Source organism: Populus euphratica, unplaced genomic scaffold (genome assembly GCF_000495115.2).
Source record: "Populus euphratica unplaced genomic scaffold, PopEup_1.0 scaffold256.1, whole genome shotgun sequence".
In the NCBI taxonomy this organism is placed as follows: domain Eukaryota; kingdom Viridiplantae; phylum Streptophyta; class Magnoliopsida; order Malpighiales; family Salicaceae; genus Populus; species Populus euphratica.
Window position 1 is genome coordinate 398214 of NW_011499987.1, and position 18127 is coordinate 416340.

Here is an 18127-nt window from a genome sequence, read left to right on the forward strand (position 1 = left end):
AAAAAAAAACTTATTTTAAGCGTTTAAAATTGAAAAAAATATATTAATAGGGTTTACATAAAAAAATATTTCACAAGCTTATTTCTCTATAATATGATATGACATATATTTAAAAAAATAAGTTGTGTATGAATATAGGATATAATAAAAAAAATTCATCATTATACTTTTTAGATTTTATTTTTTTTATTGTAAGTAATTAAATATTTTATATTTATTAGATAAACTTGGAAAAAAAATTAATTTATTAATAAATTATTTTCCAGTTCATTTTCCATAACATAACCAAACACTGGAAAGTGTTTTCCAGTTCTTTTTCCATAACACTACCAAATATCGAAAAATACTTTCCCGGAATTCATTTTCCAGGAATTCACTTTCCCTAGAATTCACTTTCCAAAATGAAACAACTTTCCTGCAAACAAACGGAGCCTAGACTCTCAATAAGTTTTCCAAACAAGAATAGAAGTTAAATTTGAAGATGGTCTCCCGAAAATGAAAGTACAAACTCGTCAGCTTCTTGGACCGATGAGACAATACTTCCTGAGGGTGTCGACTTCATCACGACAGTTGTCTTCAAGGATATGAGTGTTAATAAAAATTAAAATTATAAACCCTAAAATTATAGTACTAAACTATATAAAAACAATTGAAAAAACTCTTATATTTTTTTAAAAGTTTGAAATTCAATAATGCTTCTCTTTAAAATAGTTTAAAAGATGTTTAAATACAAAATTCAAATCAGACAAATCAAGTACTAAAAAAATCCAAATATAACAAAAAAATAATTTTAAGCAATAATTTTCACCCTAAATTTAAATATGTTTTTAACTCGGATGAAGTTATCTGTGTCTTTCGAATGTTCTAGCAAAATTTTAATTAAATAAAATAATTAAATTAAAAATTATAATTTATTTTATTAGAAATTTTTTTTTAACATATTTGAACTTCTTAATGCCCAGTGTAATATTTGCTTTCAATTCTAATTCCTTGACTATGTTAAACTGCACAATAGTCAATTAACTAGTTTTATCTTACGCTATATGTAAAATTTTAAATTAATTTTAGAATAAATAAAAAAATTGTGAAATATGAAGTAAATAAAAAAGCAAATAAATACTTAAATAAAAAGGTAATCTCTCTCCTTAAAAATAAAAAAGCAACCAAGTATGCAAATATTTAACTCCAACTCTTTTTAATTTATATGTTTTTATTCTTTTATCTTGGAGTTTATTTTTTATTACTAATATCAAATATAAAGAAAATAAATTAAAGATAAACTATAATAATATATTTGAAATATTATAAAAATAAAAAAATAACTAATATTTATAAAATATGAAGTAAAAACTTTTAAAAGTCAAAGAAAGAAGATATTAGTTTATATTTATCTTTTAACTTTGTTTTTCTACTATAATTTTGAAATTTATATCATGAAATTATGTAACAAAAGGATTAAATCAAAAGATAAAAAAAAGTTTCATATAAATTTTTTTAAAAAAATCTTCATTATTCATTGTCCATGTAAATAGTAAAATATCTAGAAAAAAACCTCAATTCTATTAGTATATTGAATAACAAATGGTGCCTTCAATATTTAGATAAACATTTTCAAATTTATCACCTTTTTATTTTTTAAAAAACCAAAAACAAAACTAACAATGGATAAGATTTACAGGTAGACTAATTGGATATAAACTCTTCACAGAATCATAATTTATCTAAAAATACTATAAAAATCGTTATAAATCATTTACCAACATCAAAACATTTAAAAATAACCAAAGATATTCATGGATATTTAGAAAAAAAAACAACCACAATCAAGTTTTTATTATTGAATGGAACCTAGTAATACTAACAGTGTGAGTTTCATCGTCAAAAAAGTGATTAAACCTACAACTTTTTTTTTTTCGTTAGTTTTCATATGACTTTATCTCTCATATATCAAAGATAAAAACTGAAAAATAAATAAAATAAAATTTTAGATCAAATAAAAATTATCAAAAATCTAGGATTAGGTATTTTTCTCTTAATGTTCTATATTTCAGTGTTTTTATGTTTTAATTTGATATATTTATTATAATTTCAACCCTAATTTTATCTAATTAAAGCATAAAAAACTCAATTACAAAAAATTATCCGCCCAAAAAAAAAACCCTAAGTAGCTTCACTATTCAGAAAAAGCTTCATCTGAAATCTCAAATATGTCCTAGATACTTGAATAAAAAATAAAGAAGAAAGTGACAACGCAAAAAGGCCTCAAAATTGCGATTGATTTAAACTTATGGAGCACATAAAGAGGCCAAGTTAATTGGCTGGCCGGCTCTTGACATCATTACGTGGGGGAAAAGAAGAAGAAGATGCAATTAAAGACTATGATGTCCGATAATCTAAAGTCCCACATGAACAGCAACATCCCCACCGAACATCCCTTCTTTTTACTCCTCCACTTGCCTTCTCTTATAAAAGCTTGTGGGGATTCTTTGGCGCCTAAGCAAAGCTAATGTACCATTTCAAGGGCCATCACTCCCACATATACCGATTGAATGTGTGTGTCTATATATATATATATATATATATATATATATATAAAGAATACATTCAATCTGTATGAAAAGATTAAAAATAAATGCATGGGTAAGCCACCAGTAAAAATAAACTAACATAAATATACGTGTACAGATTATCCTTGAAAATAAATCATAATGAATATATATAAACAATTTATATGTAAAAATAAACAAATTTGAGTGTGTGTATATAAGTTAAAAAAATAATTTTAATTTTAAAAAAAAAAACTTGAAAAAACTAGAACAGGCCCAAAAAAATAAACTACTAAAATATAGAACACAGAATAAAACTTTGAAAGAACGAAATTTAAAAATGAGAACTAACTAGTAAAATCTAGAAAATTAAAGCTGCGCTAGAAAAATGCACTAAAATATTTTCAAAGCTTTTTTTAACCCCAATTTCCTAGAGAATTAAAGCATTAGTATTTGTCTGGATAACCCTTTTATTTTTTACTAGAAAAAAACCAGGTCAAAGCTGCACTGATTGTCCAGCCAATCAGGTTTGGATGAGTGTTACCGGTTTTTGATCGGTCCTGACAAAGTTTCTTGAGTGTCCAATCATTGACATCAGCCCCAGCTAGTTGGGTTGTTAGATTATTTGGTTTTTCGATTAGACCGGCAGCCCCACCTCTCTTAAGAACTTACTTCTATCAACTGTGCTTACAAAGGTAAACTAATTACTAAGTCCCAACATAATGATTAATTAAGCTTAACAACATAGTCTAATCCTTACTTTTAGACTATAAGAGAGGGATTTGGGAGAGCGGTTACATACCTACTGGGTTTGCAGGATATTTAATGGATCGTAGGGATTAGTCGTGATGCGCGTAAGTTGATCCGGACACTCCATGTAAATAAATAAAAAAAAAGGTAAACTAATTACTAAGTCCCAACATAATAATTAATTAAGCTTAACAACATGGTCTAATCCTTACTTTTAGACTATAAGAGTGGGATTCGGGAGAGCGGTAATTGGTAAATTAGGATTTTACTCCTTTTCTTTTGATTGCATAATCTATATATTTTTTTTATTTCACAACAACAAAATTTTATTTATGTATTTTTCAAAGAAAAGCAAAACAAAGTTATTCTTGATTTGCAATATGTGGCAGTGAGGATGTTGGTAATTCTGGCGAACTTAGAAGGTTAGGGTTTGTGTTTTGTTCTCTCATTGTGGTTCTTGATTTGCAAGAGTCTCTCTCGTAGTCTTTATTTGTACAGGTTCTTATAGTGTTTGTGCTCTCCTCTGTTTATAATGCCTGTGATCTTTTGCAAAATATGAAAAATTAAACTGAAAAAATAATTTCTATAATTTTTTTATTATAAATTTTTAATTAATTATATTTTTTATACAGAAATACATTAAAGCGATATTTTTTTATTTTTAATATCAATATATTAAAAAAATTAAAAATTGAAAATTAAAAATATTTTAAACTATTTTTTGAGTAAAAAACAAAAAGGCTCTTTCTTTTTCTTTTTCTTTTTTAATTGAGCTCCGAAACCTCAATTAGTCCCCTTAATCAAATAACAAAATGACGACAATAACTATTCGAAGATGGCCGGCCAAGCGGTCAGGAAGAGGCAGCATCACTTTGATAAATAATTTAATCAGCGGACGTCAGCCTCCTCTCCCCTCAAGCTCTGTCCAAACTCTCTCCCAAACGTGACCTCAATCTCCGGGTCCCATTTAAAAAAAAGTGACAACAAAAATCTCAAACAACCCTTTCACTTTTCCTAAATTTGCAACATTTCCCCATCCCCTCAGCTCCTTTTCGTGAATAAACAACTCCTCAAGGACCTTCAGTTCAAAAAAGAAAACTCTCAGTCGAAAAAACAAATAATAAAAATACTAAATTTTAAAAAACCAAAAACCAACCAGAAAGAAATCGAAGAGAGGGGGGAGGGGGGAGAGAGATTGTAGTTTGTAGATGACGATGGACAGAGAGAAGGAGAGAGAGTTAGAGTTAGAGAGTGCAATGTATACAAACTGTTTATTATTAGGTCTGGATCCGAGTATAATCGGACTCGGACCTTCATCAAATGGCACTCCCCGGGTCGGACTTTTCCGTCACTCCAACCCGAAACTCGGTGAACAGCTTCTTTACTTCATCCTCTCCTCGCTTCGCGGTCCTGCTCAATCCGCCAAAGTAATATTTTCATTTTCTCCTTTTTAGACACAATGTTCCTTCCTTGTATGCAAGTGTTGATAATTTCTTTTTGCAATCGATCTTGTCAGGATTTTGATAAGGTGTGGCCGATTTTTGATTCCGCTCAGTCACGTGATTTTCGTAAGGTTAGTAATTTGATTAGTTGTGATTTCGTTGAATTTTCCGCAAAGCTTAGATTTTGTTTTTGTGTTTTATTTTTGCTTTCGCTTTTGTTTTTTGTTGTTTGTTGTGGTTGATATGTTAGGTTGTGCAAGGGATAATTAGTGAGCTTGAATCGCAAGGGGCACTTCCAAGGAGCAATTCAAGGGTTTCTTCGCTTGCTACTTGTTGTGGACCGAGGTAGTTTTTTTGATATTTGGTTAATTTTTTTAAAAATTTTGAAAAGTGAATTTTGAATTATAGAAACGAAACTAGAGATAAACCAAATGTGTTCATCTTGCAGTGCTCTCAACTTAGCCAAATAGTTGGGTCAAGTTAAATTCAGTATTCGTTTTACGGTCTGCTTTCTAATAAAAATATCGGTTTCTTAGTAAAATGGATGTTTTCTGTTCATATATAGGAGCGCTAGGGGATAATGTGCGTGTGCGTGTGTGGTAAGCAAATTGATGACTGGGAACACTTGTTTCTTAGTGAGAACTCGTGTGATGTGGCGTGTTCGTGAGTGCATATATTCTGAATGGGTTTTGTATCTTGGTGAAATAATCAAGAAAATTTACTTGTACAAGTTGCTACAATTGTAATTGGTTCATAATGCTTGCAGATTTTTTCATTTAAAATTACTTTCAAGGCATCCATTTAGAGCAAAGAATTGTGTGGAAGTTTAATGACGTCTATTTTTGGCTTAATGCAAAAGTTTCTCATGTATGTGCAGATTTGTTGAACTCTTGTGGCAACTTTCTTTGCATGCTTTGAGAGAGGTTCACAGACGGACATTTGCTGCTGATGTTGCTTCAAACCCACTTCCTGCTTCATTAACAGACGTAGCCTTCCAACATGCAGCTACATTGCTTCCTGTGACAAAGGTAATACTATTTTCACGGTCCTTATCTATGTTTAAAGTTATCAAAGCTCAGGTCTTTCTCAGTCAACGGTAATGGGATATTTGAAATTGTGATCAAGGTTTATAAATCCACTTATAAAGTCTTTCAATCAGGCGTACATGCATGGCTATTGTTCTTTCATTTGTATAGAGATCCTAAATGCACTGACATCAAAGAACACTTCTGTAAAGGTTGAAGCGTCTTTTGTAAAACTGTAACTATAAGTGGGTCATAATTTGGAAAGGATTTTTTAAGAAGCCTCTTACAGAACTCCTATGGGTCTCAGTTTTTTTTTTTTTTTAAATGAGTCAAAGAGGTGAGATCTCATATGGTTCTCTCACTCAGGAAACAATAGAAGCTTTCTTGGATGTTGATCTCAAATGTGGACGCAAAGTAAACGACAACATAAATGACAGTTTCCAAGTTACATAATTTTTCTCCTTTAGAATGGTCTGTATTAGTATTATAATCGCAGTTTTGGATAGAAATGAGAAGACAATATTCATTTTTCTGCAGTTTCATTTCTTTGTTTCCTTTTTGGGTGAATTACCAGTATCATAAGTTATAATCCATATGAAATATTCAAGGTTGCTCTTCTAAACTTTGCGTGTTAGTGAACAATTCAAATGCTGGAAAGGTTTTAAGAAAGGAGTACTCTGTTTTCTGGTCTTTTTCCCTAGTTTCTCTTTTGACACATTTCATATACAACTATACTTCAATTTTGGTAGCAGTGATTTGAAAATCTCCCCTTAAACAGGCAAGAATAGCTCTCGAAAGAAGGAGGTTTCTTAAAAATGCAGAAACAGCAGTACAGAGACAGGCTATGTGGTCAAATTTGGCTCATGAGATGACTGCTGAGTTTCGTGGTCTTTGTGCAGAAGAGGTAATGGGAAACTCATTTACTTTCTTGTAAAGGATTTAGGATGCAGCTGCCTGTTTTCCTCACACTTCCTTTTGAAAACTTGGGTGTCAGGCTTATTTGCAGCAAGAGTTAGAAAAGCTACATGACTTGCGGAACAAAGTGAAGTTAGAAGGTGAACTGTGGGACGATCTAGTGTCAAGTTCTAGCCAGAATTCACATTTAGTTTTAAAGGCTACTCGCTTGTGGGATTCTATACTCGCTCGAAAAGGTAAGTCAAAATTATTGAAGTTTTCTTTTTTATTTTCTTACAAAAGCTGAACCATTTTATTTGTTTGAATATATAAACTAGGATTTTCTTGGAAATAATGTCATAATTAAGATGGTCAATTTGTTTCTTCTGAAATGAATTTCCTTTAATTAAGTTCTTCCATTTGTTTACAAGAGTAGTTACCATCTAAGTAAGATGTTTCCATTTGACGGTGAGTTTAGTTGATATAAAAAATGGTCACTATTCATATTTTTTCTGTACTTCTCTGTTATCATGATGGTACTCAGTACTTACATTTGGATGCATACCACGATGATATGTAGTTACCATGGACATGATACTTGTGCTTTGAAACGTGTATGGTCGAGCTTGTCATTCCTCTAGGGCTTGACCTGCTGATTTTTAGGTAACTAAATAGACTTCTAGATTATCTCAATCTACTCTTAATTGATTTTGAGGCTTGCTTTCTGAAACTGTTATATCTTCTAGTAGTTTTGGGAGTGGTCAGAAAGGATGGCAATATGTTTTTGGAATTTATATCTTCTTATTTTGGACATTTTGCTTCAAAAGTAATTTATCCATGTCTACTAGCCATTACTTGTACTTCTTAAAAAGATTTTTACGTTCTTTATCTTTTTGTAAATTTCTAATCTTAATCTTTTCTATGTTGATTTCAACAGTCTGTTTACATGGTTTTCTCCTATAATCTAATTGCTGAGTCTTGATTACCATGGGCATTTTCAATAACATATGTAAAAGGCAGAGAAAATATTGTTGGGATGGATCCAACCTCATATACCTTAACTGTATATGAATGCTGTTCCCTTCATTTGCCCATGTTTGATTGTCAGACAGTTTGATCCAAACTGTTCATGCTCTCATTGTCATGATTGGATGTATCAGTTTCAATCAAAGGAAATTATCAATTACTTTGTTACACTTGCTTTCACTTTACATGCACATGAAAATATTTTTTTGCTTGCTTATGTTACTTTTAATCACATATTACCCAAAAAAATGTGTGGCCTCTTGATTAAAATTTCCATGACTAGTAATTAGATGCTTCTTAAAATTTGATGCTAATATCTGCTGCCCTTCAAACAGTACATATACTGCTACTTAACTGCTATTCCTGTAACTTGTTAAGTACCTTTATTTACAGGTCAACATGAAGTTCTTGCTTCAGGGCCAATTGAGGACCTGATAGCTCATCGGGAGCATAGGTAATTAAGATCAGATATTGTGCTAGGTTCTGAAGATGTCATTTATCTTATTCCTCTTCTTGTGTGATATTCTTTTACAGATACCGCATCTCTGGATCATCTTTGCTATCTGCTATGGATCAGAGCTCTCAGGTTTCTTATTCAGATGAACATTCTGATGACAAAGAACATAGTGGTGAATCTTATGTTAATGGAAATAGGGAAAAGTCAAAGAACATTGTGGATTCATCCCATCTACAAGTAAATGATGAGATGCATTCTCGAATGGATGATAGAGGTGGAAGAGTCCAGCCCACTGTTGATGTAGCAGAAATTATAAGGCGTTGGACACATGCATTGCAACGTATTCATAAACAGTCACTTCTTCTGGTATTCTATTTCTTTGTCTGGTCATGAGCTCCTTTATTTAATTGGTAATTTGTAAAAATAGATTCTTTCTGCATACCAAGCCAAGGCCTTCATTACTTACATGCTAATGATTAACTGCTATATGGCATATGATTAAAAGTGTGTTGCAAAATTGAGGTTATATATGTCTATTAGAAGTTTGGTATTGCAAGGTTTTGAGGTTGTAGATATTTGTGCAATACTGAGTTTGAGTTTACTAGGTGAAACAAGACATATTTGATGTTTGTTCTTAGCAATCTTATGTTGATTTTCTGTACAACATGGACACAACCTGATTATTCTGCGATTTACTTCCACTATCTATCAAGGTTTTTGATTTTGAGTGTGTTGGAAGAGCATGTAGATCTGGAAAAGAACACAATTTGTCATTCTTGGATGGCATTATCATAAGTGAATCTCAGATTTTGGAGATTTTTCTCCAGATGACTCATATATGCTGGAGATTTTAATCTGGATGGCTCTTATATGCAAGCAATTTGTTATTAGATGATGCTATTTTTTTTTTAAACAGGAATATTCTCTTGTTTGTAGATCATATACTTGTATTATACATAACAGTGTCTTTTTGTGTGAGAACTTGACTCTATGGCATACTATTTTTACTTTGGAAGCACATGTGCAAAGTATATTGTGGAGTACTTACTCCACTCTTTTCTTAAATATTCCTAATGTTTATTTGCTTTGTTTTTCCAGATATTATGTGAGAATTCGGCAAAATTGTCTTTGATAAGAATATCACTGTAGAGAAAGAAAGTGGTGGTTATGGAAAATGATTATTAAAATCAATTTTTTTTCATTAAAATGTCTTAATGCAGGAGAAGTATAAAACAGATGTGCAACAGTAGAATATCACTGTAGAGAAAGAAAGTGGTTGTTATGGAAAATGATTATTAAAATCATTTTTTTTTCATTAAAATGTCTTAATACAGGAGAAGTATAAAACAGATGTGCAACAATAGTATTGATGAATTAAAGAAGTCTCTGCATTTTCAATCCAAGAACTTACAAGTTGTTGATTGGATTTTGCTTGTCAATTATCATTGATGATGTAGTTAACTGCTATTGGGCAACAATTGCTTTGTAGGCAAAAGCTAATGATGGAGAAGGTCCAGATATATTAAGAAGTGCACTCGATGGTGGTACTAGTGGCCATGCTGAATCTTTAGCTGCAACTCTTGCAGAACATCAGCAACACCTGAGTAGTTTTCAGGTATGAAATAATCTTTGTGAACCTGAGCGAGCTTCGAGTAACCTCTGAAGTACTGCAAATTTGACTTTCAATTTAACAATTTCAGTTTCAGCTTGATGATGGCTTTATGCCGCTGGACATGTTGGGTATTTGTGTGCATGTGTTTTATTTTCTTGTAATGTGCATTGATAACAAGATAGTTATACTTGCTTAAGTGTCCTCTTTCGTTCACAGAATGAGCAATGCATCATAATGATAACTACCAATTCAAGTATCCATAACTTGGACCGAACTTGATCAGGTTTCGAGTACCCATCATGTATCCATAACCGAACTCGAATACTATAATTTACAACTATTTAGTACATAATTAGTTTGGTATACAATATACATGTAATTTTCTAAAACTTTAAAGTTATTTATTTATTTTGGGTCTGGTAGACCAATATCCATACCCAACCCAAAACCCGACCACCTGATCAGGTTTAAAAATTTCCTACCCATTCAGTTTTCCATCGGGTCCGAGTGAAAGTGCAATCCCTATTAATGACTCATAGAGACCCAAAACCCGACCACCTGATCAGGTTTTAAAATTTCCTACCCATTCAGGTATCCATCGGGTCCGAGTGAAATTGCAATCCCTATTAATGACTCATAGAGTTTGTGGTCATGCCATAATAACTTAGAAGAGGGATATAATCAAGCGTTATGGATACTCATTGTTGCAGACATCAGTGAGTTACTGTAGTTGTCATTGTTCATTTTTTTGATTGCCATCCCCGTTAATTTTTTGCAGCAAAGGAGAGGACCAATCCTTGCTTGTTCAAAGTACTGGAACTTACTAGACTGTGCACAAAACCTTTCCCTGATGCAAAACCTCAACCACGAGTATTCACCCCTTAAAATGATGAATAGCAACACATGTCCTTTATATAAATGAAATAGGCATAGATTTGCTGAATTACTGATGTTATGAACCCTATTGTCTTAATGGGATGATACTAGATTGCTTTTTTATCATTTGTGAGTGCTTGCATCATGTTCTTGAGATCAGTAGGCTTTCCTACTTACTAGAGGCCATGTTGAGGAACTTTTCCATTCTAATACGTTTTTTTTCACAGGGGCTTATTGACCAACTTAATGAAGTTGTTCCAGCAATACAAAACTCAATATCAGAGTGTACAGAGAAAGTAAGTAATATTTCTTCCAGCCAGCCACCAAGGGCTAAGCATCGTGGTCGAGCAACCTCACCTATACAAGCTCAAAGCAGTGGAAGGACCTTGGTAATTTTTATGAATGATAATTTCATGCAAAATATTATGCCCAATGTTGAATAGCTCATCATGTAAAGCTGAGTTCTCTCTCTCTCTCTCCCTGGAACTGTTAGGAAACTAGCTCCGATAATGTTGCAGATGTGACTTCAAAAATTTCCACAGTTCAGCTTGACAAGGTATCTGCTAGTCCCCCTGCTTTGAAGCTACCACAGTTATTCAGTTTGACCCCAAATTCTTCTGGAAAAGGTGCAAACTTGCAAAAGAGACAAATGTTAGCTCCCCAAACCATCCAAATGGAAAATCTTTCTGAAAGAAACTCTCCGGAACAGCCTTTATCAAATAATCACTTAGATAATCCATCGCAAGGTTTGCTCATTCTCTCTGCTGCCTGCTTTATCCCTTCTGCCTATTCTATTTACTTATTGGCTTGCTGAAGGCCCTTGCAGTTTATCAATTAAAAGAATTTCGGTTTTTGAAAGCTTAGTTGGAGAGTTTGATTCATGGTTTTGTGTATTTGTAGATGGAGATAATTTTACTCAAAACTTAAAGAGATCTGTAAGAGAAGCTGCTCTGTCAATGCAATCTTGCAATTCAGAATCATCTCATGACAGTCAGTCTGATGAAAGTTCTGAGCACTTCTTTTTACCTCTTTCATCGCCTGGATTTTCTTTTGTCCCAGAAAAAAAAGCAGTCTCAACAAGAAGTAAAAGATTTTCAGTATCTCAAATGAACTCTGATTTGCTTGAGAAACATGCACGAGATGGCCATGCTGGAAGCAAGTACAAAGAATTACCGGAAATTTTAAATGATTTGGGTTCAATTACTGACTATGACCACGTAAATGGCTTCCTCACAGCTGCTGGATCAAATGGTGCGATATCTGATGGTCAGAGCTTATTCAATGACATTGAGGAATCTCATGATCAAGTATTCTCACCTCCTTTCCTGTTAGATACATCCCTTGTACCAGATTTGTACGAGGACTTACTTGGTACGTTCCTTTGGGTCTCATGTTATAGGCATTTATATGTTTGTTAATTATCTGGTTATGAGTTATTATTGAATGATTTTCTAGATGCAGTTTGTGATCAATATGCCATCAACTATGAAAATTTGAGAACTTCAATCTCAAAATATGCCATCAATATGCAGTAATTAAGCTAGCAAGTGTCGCATTGCTGCATGGTCAGCAATCCATTATTCCAGTCTTGCTTTATTTTTTACATCCAAGATTAATTATGCTTAGACAAACAACTACTATAATTCTTTTGTGGTAGAGTTCTGTTTGAATCTAGGTAAAATTATGTTAATGAGGATTTATCAACTGGAGACCCTCATTTTCTCAGAAAGGTTTAGAGATCCTTTTACAAGTATTCCCTCTTCTTCTTCTTCTTCTTCTTCTTCTTCTTCTTCTTCTTCTTCTTCTTCTTCTTCTTCTTCTTCTTCTTCTTCTTCTTCTTCTTCTTCTTCTTCTTCTTCTTCTTCTTCTTCTTCTTCTTCTTCTTCTTCTTCTTCTTCTTCTTCTTCTTCTTTTTGCCTTTTCTTGTTTCATATTTGTTTAATTTCATGTTGGATCTTTTTCCCAGCTGGGACATGTTATTGATTTGAAATTTGTTAAAATTTGTTGCAGCTCCATTTTCAGAAACTGAAACGGCCTTGATGGAGCTTTGAGTCCAAATTTTCAGCATTGTTCTTTATGTATGTGATAAATTTGTATAACAACGGACTTGATTGTGTATTAGATCAGGAACTAGGAATCATTATGCGATTTTTCTTTTCTCATTTGCTGTTTTTTATTGGATATGTTTTTTTTTTTTTTGAGGATTCAACTGTGGAGTATCCAAGGTTGCTGAAGTCCCATTTGTGCCTTTCCACGATTATTAAGAGGTTTGCACCCGACAGACTCTGAATTTCGAGCCTTCAGCTATATGATCCTGTTTGTTGAAATGCATGATATTCTGTTTTTGGAACTCTTTACTGTTTGAGATGCTTCTTTGCAATCATCTAATGTATAGAGAATACCAGTACTGCTAGGGTACCTGGAACATCTTACAATGTCTTCGGTACAAAATTTGTGGCATTTGTTGTCTGGAAAAAGTATTTAAATTTATGGAATGTGATTTTGATCGCATCTTTTAGGTAAAAAATTGTTGTAAATATACAAGTGGTCCCTGCATTATTCATGAAGTTTATGCCAATGAAGTTGAAGTCTCTTCCACTGCGGATACCCTTGTTTTATCTCTCTTTGATTATCATATACGAAACGCTCTTCGTGTTGATTTCTTTTTTCTTTTTCTTTTTTCATTTTAGTTCTTAAACTTTTTATTTTTATTTTTTATGATTGCATTCTTTATTAACAAAGGTAAAAGATAATTGAATGAAATTTATCTAAGTAGAGAATTAAAAGATGAAAGGCTGAAGTTGAAAAGACAATATAAATAACTGATGGTTTCATTGTTTTTATAAAAAGTTTATTTTAGTCCTAAAATTTAATATATCTTACCTATTTGATCCCCGATATCTTTGCAATTCAATTCAATTTTAATAAAAAAAAATTGTTATTTTTATGTTTTTATTCAAAATATTTTAGAAAGAGAAAATAGCTTCAATATTGATTTCAATCACCAAAATAATTGATTTTAGTGTTAATGAATTTTATTTGTTAAGGTTAATTCAGTTTAAATGTTTTTTTTATTTTGAAAATACCTAAAATTTCAGAGAAGATTTTTTATTTTATATTGATTTGAGTTTGTAGTTTTTAAAATTATTTATGAGTTTGCAAGGTATTTAGTATTTTAGGTTTTTAGGGTTGAAAAAATATTGATTTTATTTTTCTGGTTATTATAGCGGTTGAATTTACGAGAAAACCAGACTACGTGTAATTTGAAGTTTTTTTAAATAAAATATTAGGAAAGACAACATTTGCATTAAAAAAATATAGAACCTGTGCGCTGACCCTTTCTAATTGAGCGAGGAATTCGCTTGGCCTCTTTGTTTTCTTTTTGTGTTTTTATAAGTTTGCTTTAAAAAATTCTTTTTGTGTTTTTATAAGTTTGCTTTTTAAAAAAAAATGAAATCATTTTATATATATATATATAATAATTTTATTATTTATGTTTAAATTAATATCATTATTTCTCTTTGGTTTTTATTTTTTGTATTTAGCTTGTTATAAGTAGTGATTGTTATTTTAATTATTTTGTTTAATTTTTTAAGAGACTATTCTACTTCATCTATAGTTTTTATTTTTATATATTTGAGATTTATTTTTGGACATTATTTATAATAAGTGTAGAGATATTTTTTTTCCTCTATGATTTTATTTAATTAATTTTAGGTGTATATCTATTTCTATTATTATTTGATTAAAAAAATTAATATTAATAAACAAAGTCACTAAAAACAATTAAATAAATTGTATATCTTGGTTTATATGTACTTCTTTAGATATATATTTAGTTATGTTAATGATTTTTTTATTTAATTAATATCAATTTAAAATAAAGGTAAATCAATAGTAAGAGACTTTCAAACCAAAAGCACCAGTCACCGCACAAAAATAAGTGTGAAAGCAAGCTTGAGCAGAAGAAGTTGCTGAAAGAAAGGAAGGAATTCCACAAAAGTGTTGATGCAGAAAATGAAACGACAAGAAGAAGTCCTCGCACGTATAAATGGAGCTGATCAAATAGAACGTCTTCGTCATTGTCCCTGCATTTGAGTTTCATAACAGTCAGCTAGCTGTGTGAATACCACCTAAAATTAAAATAAAATAAAATAAAAAATGAGATATGACTTGCCATTGCTGACAGTTATGGAAAGCAATGCATAGCGTTAGAAGTAAACCAAAACAATCCAATCGAAATAGAACAAACATAAGAAATTAACACAGGAGAGATGAAAATAGAGGCATACAAAAAACAGAGGCATCAGTTTCCATAGCAAGAATTTCCGTTTTTCGTTGGTTCTAAGCTAGCTCGGCTTTGAACGTTCAAAGTCAACAAGCCAGGTTATAGCAAGAGCTTAGCACAACACTATTCTATGGCTTCACACGTCAAGAGCTCAAAGTAAGGACGAAGTAATATCATATTTATGCTTTAATAATAATAATTATAATAATAAACAATTCTCATCCATACTCCTCTATAAGTTGATCTTGTGTAATAGAAATTAAAACATAAATACAATCTTTGAGCAAACTGTCTACGCATTAATCATTCTGAAAGGTTTTAAAGGATGAATGTGCAAAAGCAATATCCAAGAAACCTCAAAAAAGAGTGTCACTTTATTCAATCAAGCCTGAACGAAGGCATGGGATCAGAAGGTAATAATAGTCTTTAAAAAAAAACGAAAAAGAAAAGTAAAACCTAAAAGTTATGTATTTGAGCGAAAAGTTCCTTTAGCGGAATATGCAAAACCAAAGCAGTTGCTAAAAATCTTGTAAAAAAAAATGAGCAAAGAAGATACCAAGGCTTCGAGCCAGTTGTGGGATGGGACATCACCTCTTCTTTCGAGGACGCTAATGGTTGCTGCCTCTTCCCTGCTGGAATTCTTCGACCAGCTAGCGATTTGATTAAAAAAATTAATATTAATAAATAAAGTCATTAAAAACAATAAAGTAAATTGTATATCTTAGTTTATATGTACTTCTTTATATATATATATATATATATATATATATATAGTTATGTTAATAATTTTTTTATTTAATATCAATTTAAAATAAAGGTACAATCAATAGGAAGAGACTTTCAAACCAAAAGCACCATAGTCACCACACAAAAAGAAGTGTAAAAGCAAACTTGAGCAGAAGAAGTTGCTGAAAGAAAGGAAGGAATTCGACAACAGTGCTGCTGTAGCAAATGAAACGACAAGAAGAAGTCCTCGCACGTATAGATGCGAGCTGATCAATAGAACTTCGTCATTGCATTTGAGTTTCATAACAGTCAGCTAGCTGTGTGAATACCACCTAAAATTAAAATTAAATTAAATTAAATAAAAAATTAGATATGACCTGCCATTGTTGACAGTCATGGAAAGCAATGCATAGCACTAGAAGTAAACCAAAGCAATCCAAGCGAAATAGAAGAAACACAAGAAATTAACACAGGGGAGGTGAAAATAGAGGCATATAAAAAACAGAGGCATCAGTTTCCATAGCAAGAATTTCCGTTTTTCGTTGGTTCTAAGCTAGCTCGGCTTTGAACGTTCAAAGTCAACAAGCCAGGTTATAGCAAGAGCTTAGCACAACACTATTCTATGGCTTCACACGTCAAGAGCTCAAAGTAAGGACGAAGTAATATCATATTTATGCTTTAATAATAATAATTATAATAATAAACAATTCTCATCCATACTCCTCTATAAGTTGATCTTGTGTAATAGAAATTAAAACATAAATACAATCTTTGAGCAAACTGTCTACGCATTAATCATTCTGAAAGGTTTTAAAGGATGAATGTGCAAAAGCAATATCCAAGAAACCTCAAAAAAGAGTGTCACTTTATTCAATCAAGCCTGAACGAAGGCATGGGATCAGAAGGTAATAATAGTCTTTAAAAAAAAACGAAAAAGAAAAGTAAAACCTAAAAGTTATGTATTTGAGCGAAAAGTTCCTTTAGCGGAATATGCAAAACCAAAGCAGTTGCTAAAAATCTTGTAAAAAAAAATGAGCAAAGAAGATACCAAGGCTTCGAGCCAGTTGTGGGATGGGACATCACCTCTTCTTTCGAGGACGCTAATGTTTGCTGCCTCTTCCCTGCTGGAATTCTTCGACCAGCTAGCGCTGGCGTAGAATCATGCTCTCAAAGACTTTCTTTCTACCGTGGGGATGTCATGCTGACCTTCAGTAGTGGAGGGAATAACACCACACATAAGCAAACATCAAGAATGTGGTTCACGTCGTGGTCAAGCGCACAAAAACTAAACAAAAAATGTGCATAAATTCCACCATATTTGACCCTCTGATCTATTCTCTTTGGATCCACAACGAGCTATCATTGAAATCTAAAGCATGAAGGAAGTAAAAATATGTTTTCTTTTATGTTCTTATATCTTGTATTATGTGAAAGCTAGAGCAATTACAATTGAAATAATAATAATAAAAAAAAATAGAAAAGAAAAAAAGGATGCAAAGATGTCCTTCAATGTTCCATGCATTATGGTATTGTGGTAGTTATTGTGGTCGTAGTTTCAAAAAAATAATTTTATAAAAAATATTTTTAATTAAGATTGGTTTAGAAAAATATATATATATATATTGTGTAAATTTAACTAATACTATTACATCATGAAATAAATAATATTAATATCAAATATTTTTTATTTTTTTATTAAATTATATACAATTTCATCATATACGAAATCTATCTAATAAGGATTATATTTTTCATAATTTTTTAAGTGTGTAATAACATCAGGTAAAATATCATCAAGAATAAAATTGAGATTGCGATCAAATTCTACAAATATTATGTTATCAAACGATCTTCTTCTAATTTTTTTAAATAAAATACAATTAAAAATTAAAATTAAATTTTTTTAACTGGATCGTACACGGCAAGAACAAAATTAAAATTACGATTAAATTCTGCGAATGCTAGATTATCAAGCGACTTCTTTTTAATTTTTTAAATAAAATATAGTTAAAAAAATAAAAATTAATTTTTTACTTAATTGAATCCAGTTCAATACATTCTTTTGGACTAGACCCAATCTCCACTATTCACATAAGTGAACAGTGAAGATGCGCTCCCCACTGTTCACTTATGTGAAGAGTGAATAGTGCAGTTATTCATTTTAGAAAAACGTAGTAAGAAATATGAAAAAATTGTTTACGCACAACCGCAGGTAAAATATCAAATTTTCATAGGTCTCATGGCCAAAACACAGCTATTGAAAATAACCAAACGTTATGTTATTGAATTTGAGAAAAAACCTCAGTTCAAAGGGATCAGCGACCATGAGATCGTAGCAGTTCACAGAAGATTTGAAAGCTCCAAAACTGAGTTGGAAGATTCTGATTTTGCTAAGCTTGGCTGTCATGGCGGTGCTATATATAATGTGTAAAGGTCCTCGAATTTTTTGTCGTAAATAAAGTTGTGCGCAGAAGCCCCGAAAAAA

General features: G+C 31.5%; 1 protein-coding gene across 2 annotated transcripts; it reads left to right on the top strand.

Annotated features, from left to right (window-relative positions):
- The first annotated feature begins 4433 nt into the window (after positions 1-4433).
- Positions 4434-13155, top strand: LOC105140191 (uncharacterized). Of its 2 annotated transcripts, XM_011046927.1 has the most exons (14): positions 4434-4723; positions 4813-4869; positions 4989-5083; positions 5616-5766; positions 6542-6667; positions 6758-6914; positions 8077-8137; positions 8218-8506; positions 9630-9755; positions 10856-11017; positions 11122-11374; positions 11529-11999; positions 12639-12706; positions 12831-13155. In XM_011046927.1, the coding sequence occupies exons 1-13, from the start codon at positions 4505-4507 to the stop codon at positions 12677-12679; spliced, it is 2208 nt and encodes a 735-aa protein (XP_011045229.1). In that variant the 5' UTR covers positions 4434-4504; the 3' UTR covers positions 12680-12706; positions 12831-13155. The 2 variants fall into 2 exon arrangements, with proteins under 2 accessions (XP_011045229.1, XP_011045228.1); XM_011046926.1 differs by having other exon boundaries at positions 12639-13155.
- The last annotated feature ends 4972 nt before the right edge of the window (positions 13156-18127 follow it).